Source organism: Tachysurus vachellii, chromosome 4, assembly GCF_030014155.1.
Source record: "Tachysurus vachellii isolate PV-2020 chromosome 4, HZAU_Pvac_v1, whole genome shotgun sequence".
In the NCBI taxonomy this organism is placed as follows: Eukaryota; Metazoa; Chordata; class Actinopteri; order Siluriformes; family Bagridae; genus Tachysurus; species Tachysurus vachellii.
Window position 1 is genome coordinate 965,500 of NC_083463.1, and position 19,712 is coordinate 985,211.

The following is a 19,712-nucleotide window of genomic DNA, read 5'->3' on the forward strand; positions in this document are numbered from 1 at the left end:
AATGCGGACAGTAAATCTGTCCTAATCATATTAACAACATAAATCTGTTTTATTAATGTAGCCCCAGATAGACAGCATGTATCAGAGAACTGGATCATATTAATTTACACAGACCAAATAAAATCAGTAATAATGAATTAGTCGTCAGTATTTAGTTTTAATCTCAATATAATTTCAGGCTTCAGTATATTTAAAAGAGATTTAATAATAATATGACTACGCAAACTAATTATGCAACTACATTCACTGTCCACTTTATTATAGTTATCTGCATCTCATACTATTCTCGCTGGACCAGATTGTTGAATAACAATTAACATTATAAAATATTGTGTCTAAAGTTGGGTTTATAAATTCTTTCCTGGTTGAAATAAATGAATTCATCATACAATTGGCCAAAATATAAACAAATTTTCATAATTAAATCTATTGTAGTGTTACAGTAGTCATATAACTGACTGGCATGACTGAGATATTCACACTCTGGCAACTCTGATTAAATAATGTAATTTTGATTAATGTAACATATTTTAGTTTATGGCTATACAAAAGTATAGAAATCATTCAACAACACTTTGACAATTTTCTCCTTGCAAATGCATATGATTTTGATGATGTCTTTCAAATGTAAGTCAAACATGAGCATAGCAGTTAAACACTACAATCACCTAGTGAGAGTCCAGTAATGCTTTGGAATAATATTTTACTGTTTAAAAGATTGTAATTTCATAGCATTGAAAACATCACTGTTTCACGTAGTGAACGGCAAAAAAATAAGTACATCCAAGACCCTAAATAAGCATGTAGAGCAGAATGACTTAATTTCTAAACATTGTTTCTGAGAACTGCACCATGTCTTCGGCTTTGTGAATGTGTTTGTGTCGCTGCAGATTACTCTGGTTACTAAAACTCTTCTCACACTCTGAGCACTGATGGGTCTTCTCTCCCGTGTGAGTGCGCTGGTGTCTTCGCAGATTACTCTGGTTACTAAATCTCTTCTCACACTGTAAACAGTGGTACGGCTTCTCTCCCGTGTGAACGCGCTGATGTTGCTGGAAGCTGCTATGTGTAGTAAAATTCTTCCCACACTGAGAACAGAAATAGGGTTTTTGCCCAGTATGAGTGCGTTGGTGAACTCTGAGAGCAGTTTTTTGTGTATAACTCTTCCCACACTCTAAACAGTAATAGGGTTTATTTCCTGTGTGAATCAGCAGGTGTAATTGCAGATTACTCTTTTCATTAAAACTCATCCCGCAGTCCGAGCACTGATACGGCTTCTCTCCTGAATGAATCCGCTGGTGTTTTATGAGCTTATTGTTCTCAGTAAAACACTTCCCACACTGTGAACACTGATATGGCTTCTCTCCTGTGTGAATTCGCTGGTGTCGCTGGAGATGACCCTTCTGAGTGAAATTCTTCCCACACTGTGAGCAGTGATACAGCTTTTCTCCTTTGTGAATGCGCTGGTGTTGTTGCAGATTCCCCCTTTGTGTGAACCTCATCCCACAGTACGAGCACTGATACGGCTTCTCCCCTGTATGAATCCGCTGGTGTTGTTTGAGATTAGTCTTTTTACCAAAACGCTTCCCACACTGGGAGCAGTGGTACAATTCTGTTTGCATTCGGCCATCAGAAGGGTTCATGTGGAAAGAACAAGATGAACTTTGGTGACTACTGGAGCTTACTGTGGGATCCAAAATCTCACAATTAATCTCATTTGACTTCATCCTAGCTAGAAGATGTGCTTAGAAGAAGGAAGCAGGTGATGCAGGAAACCATTCGAATCTGAATAATAAAAGCACAGATGAAGAATAGTTCAATTTTAACAAATAAATCTTACTGCTTCACTTTATAAGCTAAAATTTTGAGTTCCTATCTATAACAAAGAGTGAGTTTACAAGCATTGTGATAATGAATTATTTTTAAAGACACTTAAAATTCTCATAAATATGACTGTTTTATAAACATAGGTGAATCAATAAATGTGAGCAATTGTAAAGGGATTATGGAATGCTATGAAAAAAGCTGGATGGTAGAATGGGAATTATGGAACACTCTGGTAAAGGAGCAGAAATTGCTGCACTCCTATACTCCATTATGAAGAGCTACAGATTTGGATCAGTCATCATGCTCTGGTGTAAAGTGCATGGTAAAGATGTAGCACTGCTGCATCCCTCAGAAATATAAATGTCCAAAACTGATGCTGTGTTGCAATTCACCCAAGCATGATGTGTATTCAATATTTTTCTTCTTACAACTGAATCATTAGGCTTCTTTAAAAAAACATAAACTATTTTAACATAAAGTGCACTTCACAGTTAAATTTGATTACTTACAGATAGAATTAATGATGGAGTAGAGTTTCTCAACTGGGGTCTGTGGGCTCCTTTTGGTCAGTGGCATAATTACTGGAGGTCCATGAAACTTTCTAGAAATACTTAAAATGTGTATATGTGGGGTTTTTATTACATATTTCAAAATATACTTCAAAAACATTTTAGGCAAAATATATTTTAGAAAAGCTGAAGACTTGCAGACTGTTTTTTTTAAATGAACCTTTAATATGCCCGGTCATGTAATCTAGCCGCAGGGTTGCAAGCCAGTGATTTCTGTCCTGGTCCCAAACCTGGATAACTAGAGAGGGTTGAGTCAGGAAAGGCATGCGGTGTAACTGTGCCAAAACATGGGAGTCATCAGTGTGAATTCCACAATGACCGGCACTGTCTACCTACAGGGTGCCGGCGGACATTTGACTACTGTTGGTGGAGGAAGGAGAGGAAAGAGAAGGCTGGTGGACATGATGGAGAGAAGGAAGGTAAATATACTGTGTGTGTAGGAGACACGGTGGAAGCGAAGCAAAATACACAGTATTGGAGGGGATACAAACTGTTTTATTATGGTGTGGATGGGAAGAGAAATGAGGTAGGAGTGATCCTGAAGGATGAGTGTGTGAGGAATGTTTCAGAGGTTAAAGAGTGTCAGACAGGGTCATCAGTTTGAAGTGAGAAATCGAAGGGGCGATGTTGAATCTGGTCAGTGGTTATGATCCACAAATAGGCTGTGTGTTAGAAGAGAAGAAGAGATTCTGGAGTGAGTTCGATGAGGTGATGTTAAGTATTCTAGATGGGAGAGAGTAGTGACTTCAACAGGCATGTTGGTGAGGGGAACAGAGGTGATGAGGAGGTGATGAACAGGTTTGGTGTTACGGAAAGATGGATGAAGGACAGATGGTGATGGACTTTGTTAAGCAGATGGAAATGGCTGTAGCTAGATCTTATTGCTGGTTTTACATTTATACATTTAAACCTTTCACCATTCCAAGCTGAATAGACTTAATACCACACTAACTGATGTCTCATACAATTGAGCATGTCAATCAAAAATGCACCAGTTCAAGGTCACAAGCCTTTCGGGACTGGGATTTCTTTAGGATACAAGCTAAATTAACCGAATAGAATTTTTACTTGAATTTACATTTACTGCATTTGGAAGATGCCCTTATTAAGAGTGACTTACATTTTTATACAACTGAGCAATTGAAGGTTAAGGGTCTTGCAGGGAGGCCCAGTGTTTGCAGCCTGGGGGACCTGGGGTTCGAGCTTGCAACCTTCCAATCAGTAGTCCAGCACCTTAACTACTAGGCTACCACATCTCCATCTCAAAATTTAGACATAATCAAAAGAGTTTATTCAGTTTAAGATTCTACTTTGCGAATAACATTTTCAGGAATTTTATTTGGTCATATTTGCTAGAGATGAAATGAGATTAAAAAAATAATATGCTTCTGGTATGTTGATGTATTTTCCTTTCAAAACAGGAAATGTGATTGACAGCATCTAGAAGTGCTTGACTCATTTACATAAAACAGCAGAATTCAAGATCCACCACACTGTAGAACAAGCCGAATATCATAAGAGTTTTTAACAAGAGCCATCTTTGTAAATTGTGTTCATACTGACATCTGACATCTCAGGGTAAAGGTTACCAGCAACAAGTTGGAAAATAAACTCCTCCAAAAATGTCTGTCATCAAAATCTCCAACTTCCACCATTTCTGAAAAAGATAAGCAAATTGATACACTACTGACAAGCTGCTGCTGTGGAGGAGGACACATGTTTAAGAGGTGTTTAATAAAACAAACAGAAAGTACATGATGACATCACATTATATAAGACTGTGACTGTTTTCTTGTCCCTGATACAATGTTAAGTCCTTTACTAGTTTGTGTAAAATATTACGATGCTCAGTTCATTTAGCTTCTTCAGAATCTCAGGCTGAGGCTTCAACCGATGAAAACAACATTAGACAGTTAACTTAGAAATTTAAAACAAACAGTTTTTAAAAAGTAAACTTGAATAGGATTAGCATTTAATGATCAATTTTACCAACAATTATAAGCTGCACACAGTAACGTTTCATTAGGGCTGAGATCTAAATGCGTCCTGATATAAAGGTCACTACAGAGTGTGTAAACACACTATTCTCTCTCTATATGCATTACAGAGTGTATAAACACACTATTATTTCTCCATGTGCACTACAGAGTGTGTAAACACACTATTATCTCTCTATGTGCACTACAAAGTGTGTAAACACACTATTATCTCTCTATGTGCACTACAGAGTGTGTAAACACACTATTAGCTCTCTATGTGCAGTGCACTACAGAGTGTGTAAACACATTATTATCTCTCTATGTGCACTACAGAGTGTGTAAACACACTATTATCTCTCTATGTGCACTACAGTGTTCAAAAACCACTATTATCTCTCTATGTGCACTACAGAGTATATAAACACACTATTATTTCTCTATGTGCACTACAGAGTGTGTAAACACACTATTATCTCTCGGGGTTCACTACAGTGTGTGTAAACACACTAGTATATCTCTATGTGCACTACAGAGTGTGTAAACACACTTATCTCTCTATGTGCACTACAGAGTGTGTAAACACACTATTATCTCTCGGTGTTCACTACAGAGTGTATAAACACACTATTATTTCTCCATGTGCACTACAGTGTGTAAACACACCATTAACTCTCTATGTGCACTACAGTGTGTAAACACACCATTAACTCTCTACGTGCAATACAGAGTGTGTAAACACACTATTATCTCTCTATGTGCACTGCAGAGTGTGTAAACACACTATTATCTCTCTATGTGCACTACAGAGTGTGTAAACACACTATTAACTCTCTATGTACACTACAGAGTGTATAAACACACTATTATTTCTCCATGTGCACTACAGTGTGTAAACACACCATTAACTCTCTATGTGCACTACAGTGTGTAAACACACCATTAACTCTCTACGTGCACTACAGAGTGTGTAAACACACTATTATCTCTCTATGTGCACTACAGAGTGTGTAAACACACTATTATCTCTCTATGTGCACTACAGAGTGTGTAAACACACTATTATCTCTCTATGTGCACTACAGTGTTCAAAAACCACTATTATCTCTCTATGTGCACTACAGAGTATATAAACACACTATTATTTCTCTATGTGCACTACAGAGTGTGTAAACACACTATTATCTCTCGGGGTTCACTACAGTGTGTGTAAACACACTAGTATATCTCTATGTGCACTACAGAGTGTGTAAACACACTATTAACTCTCTATGTACACTACAGAGTGTGTAAACACACTATTATCTCTCTATGTGCACTACAGAGTGTGTAAACACACTATTATCTCTCGGTGTGCACTACAGAGTGTGTAAACACACTATTAACTCTCTATGTACACTACAGAGTGTGTAAACACACTATTATCTCTCTACGTGCACTACAGAGTGTGTAAACACACTATTATCTCTATATGTGCACTACAGAGTGTGTAAACACACTATTCTCTCTATATATGCACTACAGTGTAAACACACTATTATTTCTCCATGTGCACTACAGAGTGTGTAAACACACCATTACCTCTCTATGTGCACTACAGTGTGTAAACACACTATTATCTCTCTATGTGCAGTGCACTACAGAGTGTGTAAACACACTATTATCTCTCTATGTGCAGAGCACTACAGAGTGTGTAAACACACTATTATGTCTCTATGTGCACTACAGAGTGTGTAAACACGCTATTATCTCTCGGTGTTCACCACAGTGTGTGTAAACACACTAGTATCTCTTTATGTGCACTACAGTGTTCAAAACCCAATATAATCTCTCTATGTGCACTACAGAGTGTGTAAACACACTATTATCTCTCTATGTGCACTACAGAGTGTGTAAACACACTATTATCTCTCTATGTGCACTACAGAGTGTGTAAACACACTATTCTCTCCCTATGTGCACTAACATAGGAAGTAGAAAGTCATTTAGGACTCAGCCACTGTTAGCCGAGTTGAACTTACCTTGATCTTTCCAGCAGAACACAGTTAAGCACCTGAAATACACCACAACGGATCAGATGGAACTGTGGAGGTAAAACCCTGTCAGAAATATTTGAATGTAAAGATGATTAGTAGAGTCGGAGAGCTCAGATCATCAATCAGAAAAACTGCAGCACGTCTTCTTCTGTTTCTGTCAATGTGTGGAGGAACGGGACCGAGACGCTCACAGCGACACCTACTGGAGGACAGTTATACTCATGAACCAGGTTAACAAAACATTACTTAAATTGCATCTCATTTATACAGCTGAGCAATTGAGGATTAAGGGTTTTGCTCAGGGGCCCAGCAGTGTCAGCCTGGTGGACCTGGGATTTGAACTCATGACCTTTTGATCAGTAGTCCAAAGCCTTAACCAGTGAGTTACCACATTCCCCACTTAGGGTTAAAGGGTAGATAGATGTTTCAGGAATTGCGAAGTATTATTCATTTTATTTTGCCTTTTTGCCTTCAAAGTATTTTACCATTTTAAACAATCACACAAACCTTTCTTGATGGAACCAGGATGTTATATAACATCTGACAAAAAAAACTGAAAAATGAGTTCCAGTTTTCACAGCAATCAGAAATAAGAGAAATGGAAGACAAAATCTGAGTGATTTGACTCTTTATTCATAATGCTCCAAAATCAAACATCATCCAACAATTTGAATCCATCACTGTGTTTCTATTACCACACAATATACACTTTAGCTGGTTAAATGACAATGAACTTGTTTAAATGCAGTGGTGAAGATGTTCCATCTGTCTCACAGCTCAATTCTCATGGTGTTCATCACCATTCCGAAGGTGATTATCCTTCGAGGCACCAAGACAAACTTCTCCCACAGTCTCTCTATCCTCACTACAACAGGCCAACTCACTAGAACACTGTGAACCTGATGTTTCCCTTCAGGCATCTCAGACCTACCTGTAGACAGTTAGAGGATGTGCAGTAGTGTCTTGGGCCTGCGTGAAGTCTCGCACACCTTAACAGTTCTTTAACAACTTTAACATTTATATTCATTTATCATAAGCAAGATAAAAGAAAAGAATAATCAACCCTCACAGTGAAAAAATGCAGAAGTGTATATTATATTGTATTATATTATACTTTCACATCTATATGTTAAGAAATCATAAATATATTTTAAGAAAACAAATGTGGAAAAGTTATTTTTCTAACTTTTCTCTCATTACACAATCACAGCAGTAAAAAACAGTCCGTCTGAATGTAAGAGCCTCGATCACCTAGCAGTGTATTTTCCTCGAATCGTAAATGTCATGATATGATCGTGATCTTGGAGGTACACGGAGGAGCGAAATGAAATCAGTTCAGATTGGAATCGGATGTGCAGTCATACCTTCATCAAAATACACAAGTGTACAGACACGTTGCACAGAAGGCGGCAGTTTAAAATGAGCACGATACATGCAAATATGAAATGTTTCAGCTCTGGAAAACTTTCTGATGTAGTAGAATTTTACAAGCAGCCACATCAGACTTATATTATATTATAAATATATCTGATCTGAGCACCCAGTAGATTTAAAATACTACACTCTTCTGCTCCTTCAGTGAGCAAAGAATGTTATGGTATAGTAAGGTTTCTTCTCAAACTGTATAAAACTTTACCGTTACTTAGTGTTAATAAAAGCACTGCTCTGCTAGAGAATAGAAAGGAATGCCCAAAACCCTCCGCAGACTCGCTCTTCAATTGGCCCAAAATCAGCCATTAGAATGAACCTAGTTGATTTCCACACTTTCTGAGAACTGCAGCATGTCCTCAATCTCAGCTGTGTGAAGGAGTTTGTGTCTCTGTAGATTAGTAAGCCTAGTAAAACCCTTCCCACACACTGTGCAGTGATGCGGCTTCTCTCCCGTGTGAATGTGTTGGTGTCGCTGGAAACTGCTGTGTCTGGTAAAACTCTTCCCACAGGCTGAACAGTAATACGGCTTTTCCCCAGTGTGAATATGTTGGTGCTCTTGAAGGTCAGCTCCCTGTGTAAAGCTCCTGCCACATTCCATGCAGCGAAACGGTTTTTCTCCAGTGTGAAAGAGCATGTGCTTTTGGAGATTACCCTTTTGTGTAAAACTCATGCCACAGGCTGAGCACTGAAAGGGTTTCTCCCCTGTGTGAATGCGCTGGTGTTGTTGCAGATTACTCTGGTCACTAAAACTCTTCCCACACTCCAAACAGTGATAAGGTCTCTCTCCTGTGTGAATGCGCTGGTGCTGCTGGAGATGACTTCTCTGTGTAAAACTCATCCCGCAGTCCGAGCAGTGATACGGCTTCTCGCCCGAGTGGATCCGCTCGTGTTGTTTCAGATTACTCTTTTGATTGAAACTCTTCCCACACTGTGAACACTGATACGGCTTCTCTCCTGAGTGGATACGCTGGTGTTGATTCAGATTACTCTTTTGACTGAAATGTTTTCCACACTGTGGGCACTGGTGTATCTCTTTCTGTATAAATCGGAGGGAGGAGTTACTGAGGAATGAACCAAATGACCAGTCCTGGCTACTGGAGCTCTCTGTAGGTTCAAGATGCTCACATTTAATGTCTTCTGCCTTCATCTTAGATGGACCTTTTGACGGCCTTGTGGAGGAAAACCTATAATTGATAGGAAAGCGGAGAGCAGAAGACGACAGGACACTGCTCATCTATATCAGAAAGACACAAAAAACACACATTACTTAATTTTATGAGTTAAAAATAAGGGCGCTAATGAATAGCTTTCTTATCTGCAACCAGGGTATGTGAGTGATGCATACTGGGAGTGGGATTGTCTAACACGGGTAACTGGCCCAACTGCATCGTACAGTTGTTCCCAGACAGACTGCTAAGTATTTTGTGGTGACAATAAGATGTTAAACTTTCAATTTATTTAACATCTGTTTTTTATTTAAAAACAGAAAAATCATATAAAAAACCTAAACTCAACAAACACTTTATTAGGAACACATCTCATATCTCATCCACCTGCTCACTTATACATTTATCTATTAATCATGTGGCAGCAGAACAATGCATAAAATCACACAGATAAAGGTTAAGAACTTCAGTTAGATTGGGAGAAATGTGATCTGTCACTTTACCTGTGGCATTGTTGGTGCCAGATGGTATAGTTTGGGTAAACTCTAGAGACTGTAGACTGAAAATCCCAGATCAGTAGGTCTGAGATACACAAACCATACCATCTGGCACCAAAAATCACACCACAGTTAAAGTCACAGATCACACGTTTCCCCCAATATTGATTTTTGCTGTGAACAATAACTAATGCTCTTCACCTTTATCTGCTTGAGTTCATGCACTGTGCTGCTTCCACATTACTGGCTGACCAGTTACCTTCATGAACAGGTGTTCCTATTAAAGTGAACAGTAACTGTATTTACAGTATACAAGCTTGTGCAGTTACAAGTCTAATCAAATTGCACACTTTTTAATGGAAACATGAAGTAACTAGACAAAAATTGTAGTTATACAATTACACCTGACCTTTCTATGGCAAATTAATAAATAATACATTTCTGTAAAAAAGATCCACACAGTAGTCTGGTGGTCAGAACATGTCACACAGGGAAACTGATTTTTATTATGTTATTATTATTGTTGTTGTTGTTGTTGTTGTTGTTATAATAATAATAATAATAATAATAATAATAATAATAATTATTATTATTATTATTATATTTTAGCCTTATTCGTGTGGCATTAAATTTATGTTGGTTCCTGGAGTCATTTCCTGTTGTACAGAAACACCTGTGATTTTATTCCCACCTGATTGTCCACGTCATTGTTCTTCTCCATCCTCCTCTGGGAAAAACTCAGTGATCATCTGATCCTTTGACTGTCAGGATTCACGTCAGTGATTTTCAGGGTTTTCCCCCAGACTTATCTGATTAATAAATCCGGTCCGAAAAAGAATTTTGTTGACTTTGTACTGGAGGTAAAGTCTTGTACAACATTAAAAATGATGCTGTAGCAAACAGAACCAAAGGATAATCCAGCTTTCATCATCCAAAGGAAATCAAAATGCTTTTAAATCTCCTTTTTCTCCTAAGAATGACGTGGTGAAGCTTTAATCAGACGAGACTTTGGTCATGATTTTATATTTAACTTTACTTATAATTGATTTTATGTAAACACACTATTATCTCTCTATGTGCACTACATAGTGGGTAAACACACTATTATCTCTCTACGTGCACTACAGAGTGTGTAAACACACTATTATCTCTCTACGTGCACTACAGAGTGTGTAAACACACTTATCTCTCTATGTGCACTACAGATTGTGTAAACACCACTATTATCTCTCTATGTGCACTACAGAGTATGTAAACACCACTATTATCTCTCTACGTGCACTACAGAGTGTGTAAACACACTATTATCTCTCTACGTGCACTACAGAGTGCGTAAACACACTATTATCTCTCTATGTGCACTACAGAGAGTGTAAGCACACTATTATCTCTCTATGTGCACTACAGATTGTGTAAACACCACTATTATCTCTCTATGTGCACTACAGAGTGTGTAGACACCACTATTATCTCTCTATGTGCACTACAGAGTGTGTAAACACACTATTATCTCTCTATGTGCACTACAGAGTGTGTAGACACCACTATTATCTCTCTATGTGCACTACAGAGTGTGTAAACACCACTATTATCTCTCTATGTGCACTACAGAGTGTGTAAACACCACTATTATCTCTCTATGTGCACTACAGAGTGTGTAAACACACTATTATCTCTCTATGTGCACTACAGAGAGTGTAAACACACTATTATCTTTCTCTGTGCACTACAGAGTGTGTAAACACACTATTATCTCTCTATGTGCACTACAGAGAGTGTAAACACTATTATCTCTCTATGTGCACTACAGAGTGTGTAAACACTATTATCTTTCTCTGTGCACTACAGAGTGTGTAAACACACTATTATCTCTCTATGTGCACTACAGAGTGTGTAAACACACTATTATCTCCCCTGTAGTGCACTAACATAGGAAGTAGAAAGTCATTTAGGACTCAGCCACTGTTAGCCGAGTTGAACTTACCTTGATCTTTCCAGCAGAACACAGTTAAGCACCTGAAATACACCACAACGGATCAGATGGAACTGTGGAGGTAAAACCCTGTCAGAAATATTTTACTGACAATCAGCAAAATGCTGCACGTCTTCTTCTATCTCTACGAAAGTGTGACGGTCACAGTGCCACCTACTGGAGCAGTGGACACTCGGGAACCGGTTCATAAATGAAAATAATATAAAATACACATCTGTAATATTTCTAAAGCATATAATAAAGTGCTGAACCAGACTCATGTTTTGTTAATCTATCCCTAGATAACCAGCAGGTATCAGTCCACTGGCTTATACTTGTCTGTGCTATGTTTTACATTATTAATAAGGATTTATTGTGAAACCACCTAATTAGGATGAAAAGTGTACAGAAAAATATCTTACATTAATACACAGACCACTTCTCTTTCTTTTTATTAATCACCAGAGATGTTAGAAGTGAATTTACAAGGACAGGACAGAAGGCAATCTTCAGCTGAAAACTCTGCATGACTTTCACAATGCTGTTGATGAACATCACATGCATAATATTAGCTTTCTTACTTCCTGTAACCAAACCATCTTAGCCTATTTAGATTTCCATGATTGGTGGTGGTGGTTTTCACCATTGAAATCTGTAAAGATTACACTGGAACGTACTGCCAAGCTTTTGACAGCAATGAATATACTGTTTGTACTGTAGCTCAATATTCATCATGACAAAGGTCTGAACCACCATTCTGACCCATCTTACCCAGTTATAAAGGGAAGTATTACTGTAAAAAGACTGACGGAGGAGTGTCAATTCTTCATTGTATTTTAGATTATATTCCAAGTCACAGAGAACACATTTTCCTCCACTCTGACATTTGATGTGAACACTGTATTTGTATGATTTTTTAGATTTTCTAATGAGAACTGCTGCATGTTCTCAGCTGTGTGAATCTGTTTGTGTTTGTTGAAAGTTTGTGTGTAGTGAACGTCTTACCGCAAAGTGAACACCGGTACAGTTTCTGTCCTGTGTGATTGTGCTGATGTTGCTGGAGATTACAGAGATAAGCAAAGCTATAACCATAAAGTGAGCAGCAATATGGGTTCAAGCCTATGTGAAGAAACTGGTGATTTTTAGGTAACTCTTTTGACTGAAGTTGTTTCCACACTCCAACTGTATACAGCTTTTCTCCTGAGTGAATTCGCTGGTGTTTCAGGAGATTTCTGTGGTTTTAAAAACTCTTCCCACGCTGGGAGCCGGAGTAAGGCTTCTCTCCAGTGTGAACCCGCTGGTGTACATGGACTGTCTCCTTTGTTAAATTTTTCCCCACACATCAAGCAGTGATATGGCTTTTCTCCTGTGTGAATGCGTTGGTGATGTTTGAGAGTAATCTTTGCCTAAAGATCTTCCCACACATTGTGCGCATTAGTGATAAACTTCTTGTACTCTTGTACTTTTTGTTCTGTAAAGCTGGTTTGAGAAGATGTGAATTGTAAAAAGCGCTATACAAATAAACTTGAATTGAATTGAATACTTTATTTATCGATGTAGGAAATTCACAAATTCTAGCAGTGTCTACAAATAAGGCATAAAATAAATTCTAAAAATTCTTAAAAAAAGTTATTTATTAATTAAATTATTAATTATAAATACAAATTATCCTAATACAAAACAGTTCTTATCCTTATCCTAATACAAAATATTGGAATTTAAAGAACTGTCCCAGAAGTACCAAACTATAAAATTATGGTTAGGATCTATATAGTAACAACCAGCCAGATAAATAGCTGCACACACTGTAACGTTTCATTAGGGCTGAGATCCAAATGAGTCCTGATTGTATATAAAGGTCACTAGTGTGAAATCATCACTATTATCTCTCCTGTGTAGTGCACTAACATATTTTAATTCTCTATCATTGAATACATTAACTCTGGGTTCACAAAGTCACAAACTTATATGAAATGTTCAAATTATTTAATATTTAATTTAATAATTTTTTTAAATATAATAAGCACACAGCAAACAGCAGAGAAAGTGCTAGTTCAAGTATTTCTTAATACGCAGGTCTTTAATTTGAATATATCCAGTGTATATATATTCAGTCGTTTGAATATATCCAGTGACCCAGCTGTCTGGACCTCTAGGGAAAGTTCATCCCACCACCTCGGTGCCAGAACAGAAAAGAGTCTTGTTTACTTACATCTTACCCTGAGAGATGGTGGGACCAGTGGAGCAGTGCTGTAGATCTGAGGGTGTGAGGTGCACTGTGAGGAGTGATGAGGGCTTTGTAGGCAATCATCAGTGTTTTGAATCTGATGTGTGCAACTACTGGAAGCCATTGGTGGAGCGCAGCAATGAGTTGGTGTGGAGACCTTAGACAGGTTGAAAACAAGTCATGCAGCTGCATTTTGGATCATTTGCAGAGGATGAATTGCTTTCATAGGTAGACCTGACAGAGAGAGCTGCAGTAGTCCAGTCTTGAGATGACAAGGACTGAACAAGTACCTGAGCAGCCTGTGTGGAGAAAAGTTGAACTTACCTTGATCTTTCCAGCAGAACACAGTTAAGCACCTGAAATACACCACAACGGATCAGATGGAACTGTGGAGATGAATGTAAAGATGATTAGTAGAGTCGAAGAGCTCAGATCATCAATCAGAAAAACTGCAGCACATCTTCATCTGTTCTTCAGCCCAGTAGAGGGTTGCTGCTGCCTTGGATTCTAGCGATGGCTGTAGAGAAGTCCAAACCTTCACAATCTTGCTCGTGTTCATTATGGTGAATACTGTAAATGTTATAAAAAAGCCTGATGTTAACTTGTTTCCCTTAATCCTGTTATTTACTTTCATTTACACAATAACCAGTACAAGTTCCAGATCAGTATAATATCCTGGGGACTCTATAATTGTACACATGTTCCTCCAACCTTAAGGTGGCCATGAGCTACTTAATTAGTATTATTTATTTACAAAGATTATTGCAATACACCATACCGTATTTGAAATCAATATAAATTCATATAAGCAGCATTTATCAGTTCTGATTTTCAGATTTTGTTCCTTCATTTACATGTGTGTATTTTTTTGTTCTTGTCTTATGTTTATTGTCTGTGAGGTGTTGTCTCTACTGTATGTACTGGAAGCGTATGACACAAGCAAATTTCTTGTATGAGCAAGCATCCCATGGAACAAACCCTGAAGTCCTCAGTACTCTTTATATAAAAATAAAAAAACGAACACCTTTGATACGAAAGGTAATATTAATTATGAAAACAGAGACCTGACATTGTATTGGACTTGATGAGAATAAATAGTTTGTATGGCCTTCATATTCATGTGCAATGGGAAATATTAAACAATAAGTTTCTATGAAACTCCAGCTGCACTAATACGAAATGTCATCCTGCATCTTAGTTATTTTACAGAGTCAAAAAGAGAAGTGTGAAGAAGAAGTAGATGCCAGAATGAAAGTGTTTTCATAAAGTCATTGTGAGCGAGGTCTGAATCTCAATATACAGCCATCATTATCAGGTTCCAAAGGAAAGCATTAGTGTTAAAAGATATAGGAAACTATTACTTAATTTATTCTGCATTTTTACCCATAAAACTCTTCTACCATTTTATCTATACAACACAAACCATTCCTACTGGACTTGAATCCTCAAAAATAACATCTGACCTGGAGTACTGAGGAGACTGAAATATCCAGCAGTGGTGAAAATGTTGTGCTCTCTTCAGAATCCTGATGTGTTTACTCTCATGATCTTAATTGCTTTTTGTTTTAAACAAGTGTTTTATATTTTAAATGAGCTAAGAACACAATTAAAACAACTGCAATCCTAATAACAAAAATATATTTTTACAAACATTGCGATTACACCAATTAATACCATACAATTTACATTTATAAACCAAATATTCAATTATTCAGCCTTATAACCGAACTTTTGCATGCTTTGGAATGGTAAATATTCACAGATGAACTATTACATTATGACCACATACCTAATTGCCCGTGGGAATTCCTTTAAGCTTTGATTCAACAAGGTGGAGAAAGGTCTCTTGGGGTATCTGGTACCGTAATGTAAACAGCAGGTCCTCCAGTTCCTGTACTATTATTTATAACTGGGTGCTAATGATATAGCACAGCCCTGCTTTTCCAAGTGGAACAGAAACATCTGCATAGGAGCTTTACACTGGGTGAGGAACCAAACAACTGTCACAGGTCATACACCGTGACAAGACTGTGAGCAACAAGACACAAGGTAGTTCTACTGCATCAACAAAGTCTCTAGCAGGCCAGATTTAAGAGCAGACTATGGTTTAACATGTGATGTTCAATATATTCTGAAGATCCATAAAGAAACACAGTGTTAAGGTGTGTAGATGCAGTGAGCCAAGGAAACTTAATGCAGCAGAAGAAAAACACCTCACGCTTACTTCCCTTCAACATCAGATGATGTCCAGCAGTGCCGTCAGCAATAAACTGGAGGAAACCAGTGAGACCAAAGTATACTCATCTACTGTATGAAGAGGTCTGGTCAGATGTGGTCTTCATGGAAGAACTGTGGCCAAAAACCCAGACCACCAAAATGGAAACAAGGCTAAGCCACTGAACTGTGCATAGGAACACAGGAACACAGCAGTCAGGTTGTTCACTGAAGGGCTGGAGAGTTTGAGTGAGTTTAATGAGTGTATGCAGGCAACACTGAAGCCTGCTGGAGGTTTCTTGCAAGCTGCATGAAAACTTCCACGTAAATGGAGTTGGAGATCTGCTCAGGATTAATGGTGTCCTCAATGCTTAGAAATATATTATCTTATTCATCAGGAAGGCATTGTATTGGCCCCAAATTTATTCTACTGGAGGACAACAATCCCTAACATACAGCACAGGTCATTAACATATTTTTTAGTATCATCAAGTCATCAAGTCTGCCTGGATTACATGAAGAGGCAGCTTACATCAACAGATCATCTGCGTTTAGTTCATATTATATACTGTATGTGTGTGTATATGTATATTTACAGTTAGGTCCATATATATTTGGACACAGGCTCTTTTCTTTAGGTATTTACCAAAACATATTCAAGTTATAGTTGTATAAATATAGTGGGCTGAAAGTGCAGTCTCTCAGCTTTAATTTGAGGCATTTTAATCCAAATTGGAGGAAGGGTTTAGGAATTACAGCTCTTGAGAGTAGAGCTGTACAGTATATTAGTCGAAATCCATCTAATATATCATAGAACATAAGGTAGAGGAGAAAAACCACTAAACCCCAATAACATTTGGCCCCAGTCATACTCGTAGGATAAACACCTGGAGATCTGAAACACACTGTATTGACAATTCCGACCAAGAAAAACACTAGATAATTGGCACTGATTGAGAGAGCAGGAGAAATAGAGCAGGTTATACTGAGTCTCTGTATGATGTACATGCTGACTGACGTGTAAAAGAAGAGCAGAAGAAAAGGAAAGATGAACTCTAAATGAACTTACCTTGATCTCTCCACCAGAACACAGTTAAGCACCTGAAATACACCACAACGGATCAGATGGAACTGTGGAGGTAAAACCCTGTCAGAAATATTTGAATGTAAAGATGATCAGCAGCACGTCTTCTTCTGTTTCTGTCAATGAGTGGAGGGACGGGGTCTGTGACGCTCACAGCAACACCTACTGGAGGATCACCATAAGGACATAAGGTTGTTTTGCTAATATAGTCGCAGACAGCGTAAGAGGTGTTCATGTTAATATTTGTCTTATCTGTCCAGCTGAAAGTCTGCACAATATTACTGTTTTTATTCATAATACTGTTTAATTTTAACTCCAATATATTCCAGTTCAATTCAAGTTTATTTGTATAGCGCTTATTACAACTGACATTGTCTCAAAGCAGCTTTACAGAACATAAACATAGAACAAAAGGTTTTTATAAAGAATAATATTAGATATATTTAAATGTGTATGTGTTTATCCCCAATGAGCAAGTCTGAGGTGACTCAGGTGACTGTGGGGAGGAAAAACTCCCTTAGATGGTAAAGGAAGGAACCTTGAGAGGAACCAGACTCAAAGGGGAACCTCATCCTCATCTGGGTGACACTGGGGGTGTGATTATAAATATACAGTCTGATAAATGTTGTATTGATGTGAAAGATCACATGGAGTTCACATCTCCTCTTTAGTATCACAGAGTCTAACTGGAGCTGGTAGATCTGTAGATGCCAATATATTGTGGTGACAGTTGGAGTTAGTTACAGTTGTGAATATATTGATAAAGCTGTCTGTATACACACAGAGTTTAGACAGTACTTAGACCTCTTCAGTTTAGGAACATTTTATTTTGATTATATTTTATTTATTAAAAGTAATAAAATACCATTAGTTAAAATGTTGCCATACACACAATACTCCATAATGACAATACCATGGAAGAATCTCCATGAAAAATAAACACTCTGGTGCTTCTCCAAAATACTGAATAAAGGGTGAAAATGAGACATTGCTGTTGAATATTATTTAATACATTTGCAAATTTTTGCAAAAAAAAAGTTTCACATTTTCTTCACAGCATATTATGGGTAGAAAGAACTCTACAATACAAGAACGTGTGTTCATGCTTACTGATGCAGCTGTATACAGTTAAATTATTACATAAACAGCTTTTGTATTGATCTATTTTGCCACTTGGTGACTCCATCAGACCTGCCGATCTTCCTTAGAGTACAGTGGAGAGAAAAGAGTCAAATCGAACTCAATATCATGGGCACTGAGTGCAGAGGTTATAAACAAGGCAGTGGTGGCTCAGTAGACTGGGCTCTGGGCCCTTGGCCACATCTCTTCCAGAGGAACTGAATCATTCCTGACCACAATGTTCTAACAAGCCGGATAACGTGACGCATCTTTCACCAGGTGCCAAGGAGAGGGATTATATTTACATGATAGAAGGAAGAATGTTCATATGATTATGATATCAAATAATAAAAATCCCACTTTCTCAGAGGAACTGCAGCTAGTCATCGTTCTCAGGTACATCGCTGTGCTTGTGTCGTTGAAAACCTCTGTTTGTACTAAAACTCTGGCCACACTGTAAGCAGTAAAACGGTTTCTCTCCAGTGTGAATGCGTTGGTGTTGCTGTAGATTTCCTCTCTGTGTAAAACTCTTCCCGCAGTCTGAGCACTGATACGGTTTCTCTCCCGTGTGAATTCTCTGGTGTTTTATGAGATTACCGCTCTCGATGAAGCTCTTCTCACAGTGAGAACACTGATACGGCTTTTCTCCTGTATGAATGCGTTGGTGATTTAGGAGATGACTCTGGCAAGTAAAACTCTTCCCACACTGTGAGCAGTAATACGGCTTCTCTCCACTGTGAATGCGTTGGTGTAACTGCAGACTGTCCTCTCGATTAAAACTCTTCCCACACTCTAAGCAGTGATACGGTTTATCTCCTGTGTGAATACGCTGGTGTTTATGGAGAGAACTCCATTGTGTAAAACTCTTCCCACACTGTGAGCAGTAATACGGCTTTTCACCATTGTGAACGCGTTGGTGTAAACGGAGACTGTCCTCCCGATTAAAGCTCTTTCCACACTCTTGGCAAGGATACGGTTTATCTCCTGTGTGAATGAGCTGGTGTTTATGGAGAGTACTACGTTGTGTGAAACTTTTCCCACACTGTGAACAGCGATACGGCTTTTCTCCTGTGTGAATTCTCTGGTGCTTTATGAGAACACCACTTTCAATAAACCTCTTCTTGCACTGAGAGCACTGATACGGCTTTTCTCCCGAGTGAATGCGCTGGTGTCTCTGGAGATGGCTCTGGCTAGTAAAATTCTTCCCGCACTGCGAGCAGTTGTACGGTTTCTCACCTGTGTGTATCCGTTGGTGTTGTTTGAGATAACTCTTTTTACGAAAACTCTTCCCACATGCTGAACAGTGGTGAATTTCTTTTTTCACTGGTTTGCGAGAGGTGTGCATGTGGGATATATTAGTTGAGCTTTCGTGAGAACTGGAGATCTCTGTGGGTTCCACATCCTCACGTTTAATTTCAGCCGATTTCATCTCAGATGGATCTCCTGATATTCTTGTGGAGGCAATCTTAGTGTGCATATGCAGGACAGCAGGAGAACACTTGCAACAGGACAAAACTCATGCCTGGATCGGGGGGAAAAAGCAAAGATGTCACAAAATCCACCACACTGCTTAAATGTATAAGCTAAATGTAAG

General features: G+C 38.2%; 1 protein-coding gene across 1 annotated transcript in view; it reads right to left on the reverse strand.

Moving 5' to 3' along the window:
* Nucleotides 1-686: 686 nt before the first annotated feature.
* LOC132844065 (zinc finger protein 850-like) overlaps nucleotides 687-19,712 on the reverse strand; it is a 29,039-nt gene continuing 10,013 nt past the window's right edge. The window contains exons 2-6 of the mRNA XM_060867225.1: nucleotides 18,499-19,640; nucleotides 18,191-18,254; nucleotides 9,608-9,610; nucleotides 8,158-9,073; nucleotides 687-1,744 (exon numbers count right to left, since the gene is read on the reverse strand). Coding sequence (XP_060723208.1) covers nucleotides 819-1,744; nucleotides 8,158-9,073; nucleotides 9,608-9,610; nucleotides 18,191-18,254; nucleotides 18,499-19,595 — 3,006 coding nt within the window. The 5' untranslated portion in view covers nucleotides 19,596-19,640 and the 3' untranslated portion in view covers nucleotides 687-818. The remainder of the gene's footprint in view (nucleotides 1,745-8,157; nucleotides 9,074-9,607; nucleotides 9,611-18,190; nucleotides 18,255-18,498; nucleotides 19,641-19,712) is intronic.